Genomic DNA, 19,690 nt, shown 5'->3' on the forward strand with positions numbered 1-19,690 from the left:
CACCTACGAAACAAAAAGGCTACCAGGAAGGGTTAGAACAATATATGTTCTCATGTGAATTCCAAAGAGGTAAAGTTTATCCCAGCTACAAAACTTCAATTGCTATGGGCAGTTAAACAGCAGTATCTGCAAAATGAATTATTGAGATTTTTGAAGGAACATGTTTGGGATTCAATTACTAATAGGGTTTGACTTTGTACAGTAATGCTAACGTATAAGAGAAGGTAAGTAAAAATACCACTTTTGTAAGAAAAATTGCTTAAAATTACTGAAAACATCAGTTGAGAAACCATTGCAATTATATAATATCACTGCAAGTATTTTTAATAATTAACTTGCAACTTGATATTCTTTGAAGTTTGGGAAAATGAAACTTACCTTTATCTTCACCCATGCTGAAGATTTACCTAATAGCAAAAAGAGAAAAGTAAAGTGAATTCTTTATAATAAAAATCTCAAATAATACAATTAATTCAACGAGTGTCCGCAGTAACATTTTTTACATTGCAGGCAATAGTGTGAATCTAATTCAGTCTCGAAGCTTATACTTTTGAAGAGTAAATTTGTTATTTCTGGAGAGGTTAAAAGTTTTTGTGAGACCTATGATACTATGCAATAAAATTTGGCGTTAGTTCTTTTTGCACTAGTTAAAGTACCGACAGATACACAATCGTTCCGTTGTTATTTAAAATTACTACACAATGTAACAGCTTGACATGAACTTCTGGTGGAAAAAAATGCACGACATTTATTTTCGACTGAAAAGGTTTCATATATCAAGCGTTCTTACAGACGGTGCTATTAACTTTTTAACTAACACATGTCACATCACTCTTTTGATGCGCAGCCAATTAAAGGTTTAAACGTCAAATTTCAAAAATAAGAAAAAATAAATACAGTTTGAAATCCGATAACGTAAATCTGTTACTACGACTAATAGGCTAAATTTATACTGCAATGCTAAAATGTTATGGATTGAAACACGGCTACTTGGTGATGGTAGAAAATGAACGAAGCATAAAATGATAGCTTAAAACAGAAGACAAAAATTCTATGGGTAAACGTAATAGTTACAGAGCTATTCGAAAAGTAGTATTTCATTTTTTCCCTTGCACAAACGTAATATTTAAGGAAAAAACAATTTTTATTATTTTATTTACACATACCTGAGAAAGAAAAATATGGCCGCTTTCAATAGAAATAACGCTTTTCAGTAATGTTGCCATATGCATTTAAAATTAATGTTTCTAAATGTTACAAAATTAACTTTCTTAAAAAATATTATTAGTAGAGAAATACGCTTGCTTTTGCTTCGAAAGAACTGACATATGTATTTAAAATATATTTTGAAATTGTCGAATCAATACTGCATAGATCCAAATTTATAACGATTTTATTACGAATGAGTTCCAGTTACCTCGCTTAGCTCAGTTGTTTGATGTTGGGATTGGTAGAGGATGGAATCGGTTTGTTTAGCAAATTTATGTTTTCGCGCAAGGAGTTTTCTTAATAGGTTCTTTAATAAATATTTACATTTATATTAAGAAATATTTACTTACAAGTTGAAACTTTCAATAAAATACCAGTACATTAAATGCATTAACGTGTTATCAGGTGAGTTTCAATGTATTTCATAAATTTCTTTCGAATGGAAATTTAAAGCTCCTGATGGTTTGTTTTCTATTAAATTTGTGTATAACTCAAATTGTTCTGCTATCAAAAAGTTGCCAGGCTTTGTTTTTTCGATAAAATTTTGTATCCGCTTTCGATCTAACTATTTAAAGTGCTTTTGAAATGCATTCTAAATTATCTACAAATAACGTGGATTTTTTATGTTATCAAGTCTGTTTATTTTGATTTTTTTCGACTTATTTTCCTCAGTCGCTATACTATCAAACTCCCAAATTACAAGCGTGAGCATTACTTTATTGAGATAAACAGCTAAATCTGAGTAGAGCCATACTAAGCGACTTATTCCTATGCAGTTTCAGAGAGCGGGACCTTTATGGAACCGTTATCCATCTTTTATACAAAACATGCACTTTGATCTATACCTTCCGAGAATTTCTTTCCCTTAACTTAAAGAAGACCCTTGAAGAGCGCACCAAGAACAGAGCCTCAGCTAACACAGACATAACATCTGATTTCTCTTAAAAATACTATGTGCAGCACTGGAAGGGCTGAGTGACCATTATCTCTTGCATTCAATGAGAGCATTTTATTCATTTATACCCTTAGGAGTGTTCATCATGAAACATTATTTGAATGTTTAAAGAATTGGGAAGTGATTTAGGATTATTACTTCCGCTCAGTAGGTTATTAAAAACCTACTTCTTTCGGAAAAGTTTAGATACTGTTTTGGCCATTTATTTGTAGAAACTACTTATTTATACAAATACAAATACAAAAATGACGACCAGCAACAGGCTCTGGGCCCAGCTAGACTGGTTCTAGTCAATTTACAATCCCCAGTGAAGATCAATGGCCCTCTTAAAACTATCTACTCCCTTACTCGTTACCACCTCTTTCGGTAAGCAGTTCCAAGGTTCCACTACCCTGCTAAAATAATAATTTTTCCTAATATCCATGTTAGCCTGACATTTAAATAGCTTTAAACAATGATCCCTTGTCCTGTTTTTCAGTGGTAAACTTCAGCCCTGTAACATCTTTCATTTTAATAAATTTAAACAACTGAATCATGTCCCTCAGTCTCTTCTTTGCTCAAGACTACATTTTTAGCCTTCTAAGCCTGGAATCATAGTCCAAATGAGAAAGTCTATTTATTAGCCTTATAGCCAGCCTTTGAACCCTTTCCAAAACATTAATAACCTACTCGTTTCCTAAATATTTGTAGAACGAATCAAAATATTTGGAACAAATCTGATATACCCCCCTCTTGGCGACTTTTTCCTGTTGGCGCCAAAAAAGCGTCGCCAAGAAAACTATGTATGACGTCATATGTCATACATCGTTCTTAGCGATGCTTTTTTAGCGCCAACAGGAAAAATTCAAATTATGTCATTAATTATTTAATGAAATTAATGCATTAATTTTTTTCCGTTGTTTCTCCGGGATACGAGCCCTCGGTCTCACAGTACTTTCGTAATGAGACCTCGGCTCGCCGGCCCTGCCTCGGTCTCATTACGAAAGTACTATGAGACCTCGGGCTCGTCAGGACCTCGCTGCCGCTCGGTCCGTTATCCCTCCGACTTTTAATATACATCACAGTCGGATATAAGTCACAGATCTCCTCCGTTCAGTATACAATAAAGTCACAGATTTTATGTGAAATTAACACCATTTTTGTGCTACAAAAATGCCAACCAGACCAAAATACAAACTACCAGAAACACACTAAAAACACAATAATTCAAAATATGTTCACTTACCTTTTTTACTTTTCTTTTACTTCCTCACGTGAGGCAGTGCACATATGTTCCGCTCTTAGGAATATTTGTTCGGATTTTAATTCAATGTAATTTAATATTTCTTCATTAATATAATTTCGCCAATCGGCTAAAGTTTGTGATGAAAAAAAATATTGACTTTCAATATCAGCAGTTTTGGTCCCAATTAAAATCTCATATGTTATCAAAAAAATCTCCTCTATTTTCAACTTGCTAGAACTAAACCATGATCCACTCCTGATCGTTGCTTCTTTTCCACAAACAACACCCCCAATAACCTTTCTACAAAAAAAAATTAACCCATCTGAACATTTTTTAGTTTTTTTAATTTTCATAACAGAATTACATCTAGAACATAACATTTCATTCTTAAGTAAACCAATTTCCCTTAAAAATTCTAAAAAAACCTCTTTATTTTCAATTAGTTTAAATATAAAAAATCTATTTAGGACTCCGGTACGTCCAAACGTTGGACGACCTGACGAAAAAGAAAAAGAAGATTCATTCAAAAATTTCAATTGATACATTTGGACAACATCACAAACCGAACTCATAATTAAAATAGAAAATTCAACTAAATTAACATTAAAAAACAACAAGAAAAAGAATACTCTAAAATAAAGTTTGAATTGAAACTTTATTTTAGAGTATTCAACTTAAAATCTCCCTAAGAGCGAAACATATGAGCACCTACCTCCTACCACACATACACGTGCAAAAAGACAAACTTCGAGAAACTACTTTCCAGCGTTCAAGTTGCAAAACCAGGGTTGCCAAGTTATCGCCTTATTGGCGATTTTCGTATCGAGCGAAAAATTAAAATCTCGCCAAGAGGGGGGCATATCAGAGGAGAGCCAAATATTTTTTAAGTTTTTTATATGTATTGTTTATTTACGAAAGATGACACTTTAAAATGCTAGAATTTGATAGTTTTAATATATGTATTTGAATATTGAAAACAAAAAAAGTAAGTGAACCGAATGATTTTGAAATTACGGTATTTTTTATTGCTCAGTTAATTTTGTGTGGTTACTTTGTAAATGAAAAAATGAACTAGATTCTGTTTTGCAATTTAAATGCCGTTGTCATTGTCTTATGAAAGTGTTTAAAATCGAATGCTAAATTTCAGACACACAAATACTAAAAGGTAGAATATAATTGTAATAAATAGTTTTTGAAATTATCACGCGTTTGAAACAAACTAAAAAATATATAAAAAAAACTCTCAAAGCCTTGCATAGATTTAAAGCCCTGTAGAGATTCAACATGCCTTACAGAGTCCCTGAAAAGTTTGTGATTGCAAATTTTAATATCAATCAAAATAATCTATTATGAATTTTAATAGCAATCTAAATAAATCCTTCCCCCCCCTGGTCAGTGCTAATTCTATATTAGCTACCAGTTTATTTGGCACCCTTGGATTCCTTAAAATGTTTTCCACCTCCAGCTCAGTCACTTCCTATCCCGGGCTGATGAGTGCTAATAAGCGTGAAACTGCAGTCCTCTGATGAAATGACTGAGCTGGCCGTGTATTGTATGAATCAAAATACTTGCAATATTTAAAAGGGAAAACATGGGTGCATGCACTAGATCAAGGCTTCGCAACCGGTGTGCCGCGACAGAATAGCATTTGTATCGTTTTGTAACTTCTCAATTCACCCTGTCGATCATGTGCAGTAAGACAAACCCAACAAGGGTAGAGGTGGGATTTGCTGCCTCACCTCTTTTAAACTTCTTGTTATCCTACTATTTTCAGTTTTTGAAAACGGATTCTAATTTCCACGAAATCAACTCATTGTACAGAATTTTCCCTAAATCTTTTGCAAACAGGAGTATCGCCCCCTCCCCCAGGCGGGGATCGTGCCCTCCGCCCCAGCTTTAGCTTTTGTTTTCCTCTTTTCCAGATCCGATACTAATTTCATTTTATTGTAGTTTCTCAAAGCTCGATTCTGAGACTTAGCAAAATAGAAATTAAATGAAAACAAAAAAATTAAATTTCAAAAATAAAATTTAGGACGAATGAATATTTTTGTTTACTGCTGTTTGAACAACTCTGAGAGTAAAGCAAAAAGAGCAGACATTTTTACCTTTTGCATATGTTGGCACCAACAATCAGACATGTATGCTTCTGAAGATTTTTTTTTTGTTGTTGTTGTTGATCTATAAAAAAACAAATCAGAAAAAAAGAAATTTTTTTTTTCAAACTTATGTTTACTGTTGGCTTTATTATTAATATTATTTATTCGACTGGTTTTGGACACAAATTATTTACGCTCGATTCACTAGCAGTGACATTCTGGCGTGTCTTCATACACTCAGGGTGTTATTCGGATTGGAGCAAAACATCCGCTTCAATTACGAATTTGATATAGAAAAATTCTTGGTTGGAGAAGGCTCATCAGCTGCTACGTCTGCGACTGAATGTACTGATACAGATGGACTTCCAAGTAAAAAAAGCTAAGTCGCTGCGTAGGCAGTACTAGAAATGATACCTGGCGTTCGGTTTTTCGTGTATCGGAGATGTAAAATAACAAAGACCTGAGTGTCTTCTTTGCGGGGAGAAACTTTCAAAAGAAGCAATGGGTCCCTAGCAAATTAAAACCTCCTCTGTCTACTAAACATCCTTCTTACCTAGGCAAAGACGTCGGTTACTTCAAGCGATTGCAGGAAAAGAACTTGAAGCAAAGTTCTTTCATGAAGCCTGCGCAAAAGTTTCTGAAAGGGCTCAAAAAGTTAGCTATAGTGTTGCACGGTAAATTGCCAAAACGAAAAATCCACACACTATCGGTGAAACGCTTATTTTACCAGCATACAAAGAAATTGTACGGGGAATGCTAGGAAGGTCGGCTTAATTCTTGCCTTTTCTCCTTACTTTGTGAAGAAATGAGGGAAGATCACCACTTTCTAATTCTTCATACAGAGATTCGCTGGCTTTCACAAGGTAAGGTACTATCAAGAATTTTTGAATTGAGGGACAAAGTACGACAGTTTTTGATTTAAAAAAAATGAAATGCACTACCCCAGTTTGTTGCAAGACAAATATTGGCTGGCAAAACTAGCGTACATGGCTAACATTTTTGAACACCTTAACGAATTGAATCGGAAAATGCAAGGACAAGGAGAAAAATTGGTTGCATGTATGGACAAGTTGAATGGGTTCAAATCAAAAATTCAGCAGTAGAGAGGAGTATAGCATGGCTCGTTGAACATGTTAAAACGGACCGTCAACATGGTATGTAAAGGAAATGGCGTGAAAGAAGCTGTTGAATGTGGTGGCAGAACATTTAGTCATACTTCAGGACAAGTTTAAGCACTATTTCAAGAACACTAGCACAAAACAGAATGACTGGATCCATTCTCTTTATCTGCGAATGCATCAGTTAAAGACCTTTCTTTGAAGGCGAGAGAAGAATTTATGGACCTCAAGAGCGACCATACTCTTGAACTTAAATTGAGCGAAGTGCATCAGGACGAATTTTGGTTGCTGGGTAAAAATGAGTATCCCATATTTTGTCTTGATATTGATGTGCTGCAACTATTTTCAACTACATATCTCTGCGAACTCAGTTCTCAGCCCTTATACTTATAAAAAAAAAACAGCAGGGGATCATCTATAAAGAGCCTGGATCAAGAACTTCGTGTAGCTCTTTCCAGCATTGAGCCGAACATCAAACGTCTTTGCTCCTGAAGGCAGGCTCAAGTGTCTCATTAGTGTCAAACGGAAGTTAGGTGCTTGGTTTTAATTTCTTGCTTGCTTCTTTCTTGAAACGTTTTTTGATAAATCGTTTAACTGCAGTGTGCATTTTAATGACATGTTTGACAGAAATGCTTTGAAACATATCAAGTATAATTTTCTATAAATTTTGATATAGGTATTTTGTTGTTCATTATCAACCTCAATACATTCGAAATATTTCTACTTTCTAAATAAATTTAACTACGTTACGATTATTATAATTGTTTGTACAGTCTTGAGCAAAGAAGAGACCAAGGGGACATGATTCAGCTGTTTAAATTTATTAAAACGAAAGATGTTACGGGGCTAAAGTTTAGCGCTGAAAACAGGACAAGGGGTCATTGTTTTAAGCTATTTAAATCTCAGGCTAACATGGATATTAGGAAAAATTATTATTTTAGCAGGGTAGTGGAACCTTGGAACAGCTTACCGGAAGAGGTGGTAATGAGTAAAGGAGTAGACAGTTTTAAGAAGGCTATTGATCTTCCCTGGGGATTGTAAATTGACTAGGACCAGTCTAGCTGGGCCCAGAGCCTGTTGCTGGTCGTCACTTTTGTATTTGTATTCATAGGAGAAAATCCCTTCCCCCCCTCCCCCGTCTTTTTACGGTACTTTTTATGATAAAAACACTTCTATATTTACCATTTGCGAAATTAGGTTCAGTGTGCCCCGTTGATCTAGAAATTTCACAAAAACAAAACTATCAGTGATTTCGGATTTTGAATATTTTGTGAATTTACTCTTAACAGAATCAAAATTTGATTATAATAAATGAAGTTAAAATATTTCAGGACTCTTAAATTTTCTGTGTTACGACAGACTTGTGAAAGTTAAAGCCTCGTGAAAATAAGTGCTTTTCAGTATTTAAATTTACCTTGGATAAATAAATCACTTAAGTGGAGGGGACAGCAGATTTCAAATCTGCCTAGGGTCAACATGAAGCTAAATTCGGCCCTGTACAGCTTATAAACTGAACTGTATGAAGGGTCCTGCATACTCTTCAAATATAGATAGTAAAGGAGCGAACCCAAATTTTTTGAAAGGGTTGCCTATAGAATGTGAGCAAAATTCTAGGCTTGCATTAGCAGTGTGAGCAATTAGTGGAAGGAGAGAGGTATAATACCTTCATAGTTTCTCATTTGGCTCCATTTAAGTATTGGCAATTACAGTTGCCTGTTGCTAACTTGAAATTGAAAGGAAGACATAATAATATCGAGTTACCGAAAATCTTACAAAAATCATTCCATACAAAGTACCTCATTAACGAAAATGAACACAAAGTAAGAACATATCATAACTTATATAAAATATATGTCAAGAAGAGTTCGACAGGTATTTTTTTCTCTTTTGACGACAGTAATATTTTACAAATAGGAAATAGCATTAAATGTGCTTGTGTCCAGATCAGGTCTTTATTCAATAAATGCTGTATCACGCATACATGGCACTTTCCGCTTCTTTAAAGGTTATCTTTTGTAGATTGTTGAGGTTTTCAATATCATCATCAAAAGATGAAGACTAGAACAAGAAAGGGCAGCAGGGTGGCGACAGATCAGGGAAATCAGGAAGATCAGGGAAAAGTCAGGGAACTTTATTAATCAGGGAAAAGTCGGGGAATTTTGAAAAAATAACAAACTAGTATGTTGTGGCCATCACGAAACTTTCTTCTATATTTTTCCTTTTTCTGATCCCTCCCCATGCTTGACGAGGAAGCAATATTCGTAACAAAAACAAAATTACACATACAAAAACTTGACGACCATCCCAATGTCTGAATTATTGTAAAAACAAAACAAAGAGCGAAAATTGAAAGTTACTTTAAAAGCCTTACTTGAATTAATTACAAATATTTTATTTATTAACAAACATAAGATGGCAACAGTTAAAAATTTTAAAGCATTGAGATAATATTTCCGATCATTTCCATACAATTAAAATCGCGAGAAATACGCAGACGACAATCTATTACGATTTATCTTTCTTATTGTTGCATTAATAAAACTATTTTTATTCGCAAAAAAAAAAAAATCAACACCTCTTGGAGCGATTGGAGTCAAAATTGAACCAAAGTCTGTTTACGTATGGATTCACATATATTCCAAATTTCAACCAGAATGTAGCATTACTTCTTGAGATAGGGCACTCACAATGGAAAAAAAGAACGGGCGATTGCGCTACCCCCTTTTTAGCTGTTGACACCAAAATAAAATCAGCTCTTATACCCACTAAGGGCTACTTGTCAAAAATTTTTTGTTTGATTCCTTTCGTTATTTCTTGAGATACAGCAGTCACAATTGACGACAAAAAAACGTTCTATAACTCAACCCCCGTTTGAGCTATTGACACCAAAATTGAATCAGCACCTGCTCCTGTTAGGGGCAACATATGGACCAAATTTTGTTTGATTCCGCCAGTTACTTCCTGAGGAATAGCAAGCACGCGTAACTCAAAAAACGTCCCATTGCTCCACCCCCCTTGGAGGAATTCGCGCCAAAAACCAATGGGCACAAGTTCACATAGGGGCACATATGTGTACCAAATTTTGTTCAATTTCATGCGGTAGTTTTTGCTGTAGAGTGGCCACAAAAAACTGGTCACACACAGACGTGACACACATACACACACACACACAGACAGACAGACATTTTCCAAAAGTAGTCGAAATGGACTCAGCACACCTCAAAACGTTCGAATCCGTCAAAATTCGAAAATTTGCACGAATCCAATACTTTCTTCTATATATTAGATATAGAAGAAAGTAAAAATCAGGGAAAATTGATTTTATGAAGGAAAAAAAAATTTTTTTTTTTTGCTTTGCAAAATTAAATTAATTACCCTAATTCTCTATGCATTTTTTGCCAATTATCTGTTCAAAAAAAAAAAAGTTAAAATTAATGAGGTGCGATTATACACTGCTGCATATTTGTGCATCTTTTTTCCTCAACGTCAAAGTATTGCATCTTACTTATTAACCACAGGATGAACTTCCTAAAATTGCTTCTGTGTCTGTAAAGTTGTTTATTTTACCTAGCTTGAAGTTTGCTTTCACGTCACGCCCTTCAATACTACGTAAAATAAACAACTCTACAGGCAAAGAGGAAACCATCGTTAATGCCTTAGCTCCTTTGCCTTTATTCCATTGTTTCGAAGCAATAAGCATATAAGTTTTCAGGAAGAAAACTTTGTTTTTTGATTAATACTGATAAAAGCTTAAAAGTTATTACTTCTTCGCATTTTTTATGTAATTGCTAAAATTGAACTTTCAATCAAAAAAACTTTTTTTTTTGCCGTTATACTATTTGCTGTCACAACAGATTAGAAAGTTTTTCTTTTTTTCAGGCTTAAATGATTATTTTATTTTAAAACCAAGTTGTATTCTTTTATATATTTTGAAATTAACCAATTCCCCCCCCTTGCATTTTAAAGCTGTTTGTTACAAAAGCAACCTAAGATTTTTTTCGATACATACTGAAATCATTTGAAATAGAGTTAACTTGTGCACTTAAGTAAATGTCTTTATTTTTTTATTGTTAAAATGCTGTAATCATGCATTAAAACCTATGTTCTTGATTAGAGAAAAGCTCCCTATGAATAGATATCAAATGGTTTCACCTGTTTTGCATAAGTATGTCAATTAGTTATATAAGAATAACTACATTATATCTATTATTTCACCTTTACTTGTTTTTCTTGCAATAATTATTATACTGTTTGAAAATTTAGTTCCAAATAATTTCAATTACTTTTTAGTTCAATCTTAAATACATATATGTTTTTAAGAGTGATTTTAATAGTTTCTTAAAATTCTTATGCTAAGTGGTTACTGGAAGTAAAGTATTTTTTTAAAATTTTATATATCTTTCCAAATAGAAAAAAATAATCTGTTTTGTAGGGGTTTTTTCCAAACAAATTGACTTGATATGTTTTTTTTAAACATTTTATTAAAAAAACAGCATCTTTTTAAAATTATATCTTTAGTTCAACAACTTTGCATAACTTAAAACGTTTAAAATACTGCATTTTATACAAACATACAATGGATTTCAAGCAGAGCAAAGAAAGGAAACCATTATCATTGGTAACGTAAATCAGGGAAATTTTAGGAACCTAATCAGGGAAAAGTCGGGGAACTTTTTTTCACAGTTTCTGTCGCCATCCTGGGCAGGGTAGGTAACTAAATGTGGTCTGAGAACTGGTCATGCAAGTTGAAGCTTCACTAACGTTTAGTCTGAAAAGTCAACAATTGTTCACTTCTGACACTAGCACTCATTGCGAGTAGACGTCAGAGTCAGATAAAAATATAAAGTATCTTTGCACGCAACTCAAAAGTATCTGCAAGCTAACCATTGTCTATCACGTACAAAAAAAAAAAAAAATAAATAAACAAATAAATAAAAAAATATAAAATAAAAAATAATAATAATTGAAAAAAAAAACATTTTCAATCATAAGAAATAAATACTTGCAGGTATTTGCTTTGAGGTTACAAAGAACTAATTTTCATGCCAATTATGTGAGCCTATGGATGCAAAAACCTAAGCTAAATTTCAAAATTTTAAAACTAAGCTTTTAGCAGTCTATATTACAAATACAAATACAAATACAAATGTGACGACCAGCAACAGGCTCTGGGCCCAGCTAGGCTGGTCCTAGTCAATTAATTAGTCCCCAATGAAGATCAATGGCCCTCTTAAAGCTATCCACTCCCTTGCTCATTACCGCCTCTTCCGGTAAGCTATTCCAAGTGCCCACGACCCTGCTAAAGTAGTAGTTTTTCCTGATTTCCAAGTTAGCCTGAGATTTAAATAGCTTAAAACAATGACCCCTTGTCCTGCTTTCCCCGCAAAAATTTAATCCATTTACATCTTTCATTTTGATAAATTTAAATAACTGAATCATGTCCCCTCTGACTCTCCTTTGCTCCAGGCTATACATGTTAAGCCTATTAAGTCTGGTATCATAATCTAAATCTGAGAGTCCCTTTACTAATTTAGTTACCCTTCTTTGAACCCTTTCCAATACAAAAATATCTTTCTTCAGATAAGGCGACCAAAACTGAACAGCATACTCCAAATGAGGTCTTACTAAACTCCTATATAAAGGCAGAAGAACTTTCTTAGATTTGTTTGAAATAGATCTATTGATGAACCCAAGCATTTAGTTGGCTTTGTTACTAGAAATACTGCACTGTTGACTAAACTTGAAGTCCTGATTTATAAAGACACCCAGATCCATAACATTTTCTGCCTGATTTATGACTGAACCCTGTAAACGATATCTCATACGTTTATTTCCATGACCTAAGTGTAGCACTTGACATTTCCCTACATTAACTGCCATACCCCATTTATCTGCCCACTTAGTAATGTGATCTAAATCCTCTTGCAGCTGTTTTACTTGTTCTTCATTTTCGACAATCCCCATAACTTTTACATCGTCAGCAAAACAATTCATGCTTCCAGAAATATTTTCATTGATGTCATTCATAAATATAATAAACAAAAGAGGCCCTAAAACTGATCCCTGAGGAACCCCACTTAAAACATCACTCCAATTAGAATGATTTCCTCTCACAACTACTCTTTGCTTCCTACCAGTAAGCCAATTTCTAACCCAAAGTAAAGTTTTTCCTCCTATTCCAATGTCAGCTAACTTGCTGAGATAGCTCAGATAGTCAGCTAACTTGCTGAGATAGTCAGCTAACTTACCTAGCTTTGATTACTACATTTTACATTAGCAATGTTAAACACATTAGAACAGGGTGGCGACAGATCAGGGAGATCAGGGAAAAGTCAGGGAACTTTATCAATCAGGGAAAAGTCAGGGAAATATCAATGAATTTTGAAAAAATAACAAAAAAATCAGGGAAAATTGATTTTATGAAGAAACAATTTTTTTTTTGCTTTACAAAATAAGGTACTCTAATTCCCTACTCATTTTCTGCCAATTATCTGTTCAAAAAAAAAAAAAAGTAAATTAATGAGGTGCGATTATACACTGCCGCATATTTGTGCATCTTTTTTCCTCAACGTCAAAGTATTGAGTCTTACTTATTAACCACAGGATGTACTTCCTAAGATTGTTTCTATGTCTGTTAGGTTTTTATTTTACCTAGCTTGAAATTTCCTTTTACGCTTTCAATGCTACGTAAAATAAACAACCATACAGGCAAAGAGGGAGCCTTCATTAATGCCTTAGCTCCTTTGCCTTTATTCCATTGTCTCAAAGTAATTAGCATACTGTAATCACGATTTCAAGAAGAAATCTTTGGTTTTTGAATTAATACCATAAAAGCTTAAAAGTTATTACTTCTTCGCGTTTTTAATTTAATTGCTAAAGTTAAACTTTCAATTTAAAAAAAAAACTTTGTTTTTTGCCGTTATACTATTTGTTGTCACCGCAGATTGTAAAGGTTTTCTTTTCTTCAGACTTAAGTGATTCTTTAATTTTATAACCAAGTTGTATTCTTCTTTTATATATTTTAAAATTAACTAATTGCTTTTTTTTTTTTTGCTTTTTTTTCCCTTGCATTTCAAAGTTGTTTGTTACAAAAGCAATCTAAGAATTTTTTTCGTTACATACTGAAATCATTTTGAAATAGAATTAACTTGTGTACTTAAGCAAATATCTTTATTTTTTTATTGTTAAAATGCTGTATTCATTCATTAAAACCTATGTTCTTGATTAGAGAAAAGCTCCCTATGAATGGATGTCAAATGGTTTCATCTGTTTTGCATAAATATGTCAATTAGTTATATAAGAATAACAACATTACTTCTATTCTTTCACTATTGCTTGTTATTCTAGCAGCAATTATTATACTGTTTGAAAACTTAGTTCAAAATAATTTCGATTACTTTTTAGTTCTATCATAAATACACATATGTTTTTAAGAGTAATTTTAATAGTTTCTTAAAATTCTTATTCTAAGTGGTTTCTGGAAGTAAAGTTTTTTTTTTTTAAATTTCTATAATTTTTCAAAGGAATAAAAAATTAATATACTGTTTTGTAGGTTCCCCCCCCCCCCCCCCCCTCCAAAAAAAAATGTCTTGGTTTTTTTTTTAACCATTTTATTAAAAAAGTAGCATCTTTTTAAAATATATCTTTTGTTCAACAACTTTACACAACTTAAAACGTTTAAAATACTGCATTTTATACAAACATACAATGAATTTCAAGTAGAGCAAAGAAAGAAAACCATTATCGTTGGTAACGTAAATCAGGGAAATTTGGTGAACTAAATCAGGGAAAAGTCAGGGAACTTTTTTTCACAATTCCTGTCGCCACCCTGTAGAAGTAAAGGAGGAGAACCTGAATGATTGTCCCGAGATGCGCGTGCTCGCAACGAATGTATCCGCACAGCAGTGAATATATTCGCCTTATGCGCTTTCGTAGATACTATCTATTAGTATTTTTTACAAATTAATTAAATAATTTCAGTTTAAAACAAATTAAAAGAGAAAAGTAAGAACATGAACGATTATCGCGAAATGCGCGTGCCCACAGCGAATGTATCCACCTTACGCGCTTGCTTATATACTATCTATTTATAACTTTTACAAATTAATTAAAAACATCAGTTTAAAACAAATTTGAAATAAGCAGTAAGAATTTAAACGATTATCGCGAGGTGCGTGTGCACACATTGAATGTATACGCACAGCGAACGTGCAGGTGTACTATATACAACTTGTAATAATTTTTACAATCTAAATAAATAACATCAATATTAATATAAAACGAATTAGAAGTAAAGATATTGTCTTTACTTCTTTTTTGTTTCAAATTGATCTTCAATTGATCTAATCTTTATTTTTATTTAAGAACTTTTACGATTATCGGACAACATGCAACTCTGCGGCGAATGTCTCCGCACGTCAGCACATGTATCCGCGCACGGCGTGCGCGCGTGCGTCTACATTATCTAGCTGTGGTAGACGTGTCCGATGAACGCTCTGCCATGAGCAATTCCAAGTTACACTACAAACACGATGTTTCACCTTGTGCTATCATTGATAGCTGAGAAAGAGGTAAATAAGTCATATTTCAGGGGCAACATGAAAAGGAATGTCTTATCAAACAACAATGCTGATTTTCGAGTTTCCAAATTGTCCCCTCGTGAAAAATACGCACACCTTCTGCCTCAACTACCACAGCAAACTAGCCCGCTTTTTCCAGCTGACGGGACAGAGAGTGTGGTGTGTGTTAGCTCTTCCTTGGATTATGTTGACAAAATTAATTTACCTGAAACTCAATTAACTAATGAACCCAATTTAGTTAAATTTGATGAATTATTTAAATTTATTAACAAAGTGTTGTTTGAATATAAATGAAACGTTTCTATCTTAACTGTCGGTGATCTGACATTGTTATTCTAGAATATTTGATTTCATATTCAGTGCACTTCAACTGAAGCAAAATCTGAATTCCTGTGTCCCAAATGATGAAATTGTTCTCTTAAATTCCAAAATTGATGAACAAAACTTAAAAATGTCTAAGATTTTATTTTATTGCTAAATCCAGAACTACTGACTCTTCAACCAATACCAAGCAAGGTATTGGAAAAGTTTAACTATGTGATAGTGAAACAAATACTGAGTTGTTTGATGTTAATAACAGCATTAGTATGTGTAAAATTGAAATTAAAAATGAACTAAGCAAAATTTAACAGTAATTACTGAAATTGAAACTAAGCTCTCATCGACCTATGAGAAGCAAGCAAATAAGAGCAGGAAGAAAAAGAAGAAGAAAACCTGCTGTTAATAGTGTTTTTATTCACAAAACTGTTTTTCATGATACTATTACAAGAAATTCTGATTCTGAGCAAGTGAAAGCTGTTATTTCATCAAGTGACTCAGCAAGCCAGATCGAGACTGACAGTGAATCTTGTTCCTCTACGGAGGGGTCACAAACTGCAGAATCTAATGATGAAAGTGAATTTAAACGGGTGGAAAGCCGTAAAATTAAGAGAAAAAAATCCCCCTATTTGGGTCGACGGAACTAATGACTTTAACAGTCGTTTAAAGCTTTATTCTGAAGCTGCCAGATTAACTGTAACTTGAAAAATTAAAAATGACAAAATTATGTGCATTTTACTGAATTTCAATGCACATTAGAGACTTAAGACTTATTTTGACGAAAAGTTCATTAGGAACCACTCATTGAGACTCCCAAATAAAAAACAAATCAAAGTTGTGATTCAGGGTCTGACTGTCAGCACCAATCTTGAATGGCTCTGTGAAACTATTGAAGCTGAAGGATTCAACCCCCAACACTTAACACAAGAACATAGAATCGGTCAAAATAAGACCAACTGCCACTAATTCTAACTTATCTGCAGGATATGAAGAAAACTCTAAAATCTACGACTCTTGAGAAACTAGGAAATTTTAAAATTTCGCTAGAATGACTCAGGAAAAAAGAACCTATTCAATGTTGGAACTGCCAACAATATAATTGCTCTTCATTTAGTTGTGCTTTCCCGCCAAATTGTTTGGCGCTCGCCGGCCAACATAAAATTTCCTAATGCCAAAAAACGCAAAATTCACCTCCCACCTGTGCCAACTGCAGAGGTGAACACCCTGCAAAATTTAAAAACTGTCCAAAGCGACTAATTTTAGTCAACTTAAAAAATGGAAATTTAAAAAACAAAAATGAAGTTTGTATAAAATTTGATGAAAAATGTGATCACAAACAACAGGACTATTCTGTGGTCACAAAATTGAACAATAATGTGCTTGATCCATTAACTATTACTTTGCAGAAACCACTGATTGACCTTAGAAATTAGTTAGAAATTTTTATCAACTGATTTCCATTCATTTTTTCATTTTCAACTTCTACTACCAGTTTTTTTTCTGGTTGTTTTTGCTAGTAGGTGTGGCTTAGCGGCGGATTGAGCAATTGTCCAATCAGCGCATCTCTAGCCTCTCATCTACTCCGCTTTTGGAATATTCACTGCTACAGCTAAAGTTGCATCTCAATTCTTTAAGTTTTTTTCATTCTTGGCTAATTAATTCACCCTCAACTTATTTTATCTCTTAATAATTGTTTTCGTAATTATTAAATATTCCTTACATTAGATGACGCGAGCCTAACTGGCGATCTGAAGTCAGTCAATTGGGAAGCTTTTGGGCGTGCTTCCTACCTGGCTATCTAAAATTTTTGAAGCATAATCCTATGAGACTGATCAAAAGAGCCTAAATGCTCTAACATCATCAAAGCCCGCCTGTGGCGGGTGCACATCGGAATGAAGTTCACTGTTGACAGAAAACAGCAGCTAGATTGACTGATTGAAAGATTTGGTTATTTCTGCCTATCCTGCAAAGGGAGGCTTACACCACGGCAGAACGAAGAATGCGGCTAGCACGGGGCAGGAAGAAGAAGGAAAAAACCCCCTTAGAAATGCCCAAAACTAGCAATAATAGAAGTGAAAGCTCTAATAGAAGAGCTGTTGCAACAAATATGCGAGATGGCAAGAGCAAGGTTGGGAAATCAAACAGGAATACGAAGACTGCGAAAAGGGACAGCCGAAGATGAGCCAAAATAGGACACAACAGCATGAAGTGATCAGTTGACTCTGTTTGATTACAAAAGGTGCAAAGGGGGGTAAAAGGCCAATTTTCTGATTAGGAGTCCAATCGATGTAACTATTTATAGAGTTAAGGTAGATCATATGATTATAATATTTACAACTGGTGCAAGCGTTTTCGATCCTCTTCTTGTTATTGTTTGCTTTTCAAGGTAATGATATCTTCAGTAGCCATCTGGTAGAAAAAGTCGGTAGTAAATGGGCTCCTTTTTTAGCAAGTTGATCAGCACGTTCATTAATTGGAATACCAATATGACCTGGAACTTAAATAAGAGAGATTGACTTGACTCTCCGAAGAGCTTCAATGGCGGATTTAAGGTATGAAGAAAATGCAGAATGGGATTTAAAACAAAAGAAATGCATCATGATTAGATTTGCTGTCAGTAAAGATGACACAGCCTCAGCTAAAACTCATATCCCCTCCCACATACCTGGGGAAACACAACTTTAAAAATCACAAATAAAAGAGATCCCGAAAACACATTTCTCTTTCCCAAGAGCAAGTAAGTTTGAAAGATAACAAACCATTCTGATAGCAAAAGCCAAAGTCGTTTAAAATTTTGAGGTTTGGAGGTTTGAAAAAAATTTTAGTGAACGGGAAAAAAATTGAGTTATTGAGAAGATGTGAAAAATATTTTGAGTTAAACAGATAAAATTTCACAAAAAAGCAACAAAGTTACAGGGAAATAATTTTTTTTTTCGAGATATCGAAAAATTTGAGTTATCGTTAGGATTTGTGATTTTTTTTAATCAGATTTTTTTTTATTTAAATCAGATTTGTTTTTATTTTTTTAAATGTTCAAAAATTTGTAGATATTAATTACTTTACATGTATAAACATAATATATTTCATACAAAAGATAAATCCACTCAGCTTGCTTTTAAATTTAAGATAATTTTTCTAACTAGGAGTAGCCTAAGAGGTGGCAGATCAACTTGCCAAATCAGCCTCTGCGGTTTCTAATGATACTATCTTGTCAAAATGCTTGACCACAACAGAAATTTATTCCATTACTCAAAAACTCTCTAACCAATTTTGCAAAGCATTCCTCCCCTTAACCCTGTGTAATGCAGAATAAATTCAGGTGGTTTTTCCTCCAGTTCATTGGGGGCAGACAGAGGCAGACCTCTCACTCTTGCTTTGGGACTGGATACTTGAGGTGCCTTTGTGTCTCTGCTTTAAACTAGCGATGGAGAAGTCAATTCAGTTGAATAAGCGACTCTTAAGTGACTCTCTCACTCAAAAGAACTAATTCTTTTTTCGCAATTTGCAACTCACTTGCTAACCTAAAAAAGTAAATATTTATTTATCTTTTCTTAAATTTACTGCTGTCCAGGATTTTTACTCTAAAACAACATCATGAAAAATTAATTTGTAGAAAGCCGACTCCTTTTTTCAGTAACAATTTGTCAAGCTTTTCAAAATGTTCTTTCACAAGGAACCAATGTCGCTGGTATGCACAACCTATAGAGCATGATGTCATATATAAGTCATTCTCCAGAAAATGTAACTTTTGAATGCAAATATTTTTCAATTTTAAAACCTTTTGGTTATATTTTTTTTTCATTCTTACATGAAAATGTTACCTACTAGAGGTAGCCATAAACAACGGCGCAGCTAAGTTCCAATTATTTTACTCATAAATCTAAAAAAAAAAATTTAAAAATGCCTTTTTCACGAAAAAAAAAAATTAATGTTTAAAAAATGAGGCCAATTTAATTTCAAAGTAGTATTTTTGTTAGTTGTGCAAACAATCAGGTATTTTAATGATTAGTGGGAAGGTAATATTAAGCTCTCTTAATTAAAGTATGGCTTAATAAGTAGTTTCAAATGTTTGTTAAAAATAGTATTTAGTAAATTTGAGGATATACTGGCCATTTATAATTTTGGTAGAATGCCTATATTGATGTACTAGCAGTAACCGCACAGCGATGCCCGTGCTAAAAACGTAATGA

At 33.6% G+C, this 19,690-nt stretch overlaps 2 protein-coding genes across 2 annotated transcripts in view; one reads left to right on the top strand and one right to left on the bottom strand.

Moving 5' to 3' along the window:
• Positions 1 to 1,212, bottom strand: part of LOC129225637 (splicing factor U2AF 50 kDa subunit-like) — a 53,014-nt gene extending 51,802 nt beyond the window's left edge. Inside the window, exons 1-2 of the mRNA XM_054860105.1 lie at positions 1,167 to 1,212; positions 379 to 407 (exon numbers count right to left, since the gene is read on the bottom strand). Coding sequence (XP_054716080.1) covers positions 379 to 394 — 16 coding nt within the window. The 5' untranslated portion in view covers positions 395 to 407; positions 1,167 to 1,212. The remainder of the gene's footprint in view (positions 1 to 378; positions 408 to 1,166) is intronic.
• A 278-nt stretch (positions 1,213 to 1,490) lies between these two features.
• The window catches only part of LOC129226932 (dual specificity mitogen-activated protein kinase kinase 6-like), a 50,158-nt gene continuing 31,958 nt past the window's right edge, over positions 1,491 to 19,690 (top strand). The window contains exon 1 of the mRNA XM_054861561.1: positions 1,491 to 1,614. The gene's annotated coding sequence lies outside the window, so the exon portion shown is untranslated. The remainder of the gene's footprint in view (positions 1,615 to 19,690) is intronic.

Source organism: Uloborus diversus, chromosome 7 (genome assembly GCF_026930045.1).
Source record: "Uloborus diversus isolate 005 chromosome 7, Udiv.v.3.1, whole genome shotgun sequence".
NCBI classification, from domain to species: Eukaryota; Metazoa; Arthropoda; class Arachnida; order Araneae; family Uloboridae; genus Uloborus; species Uloborus diversus.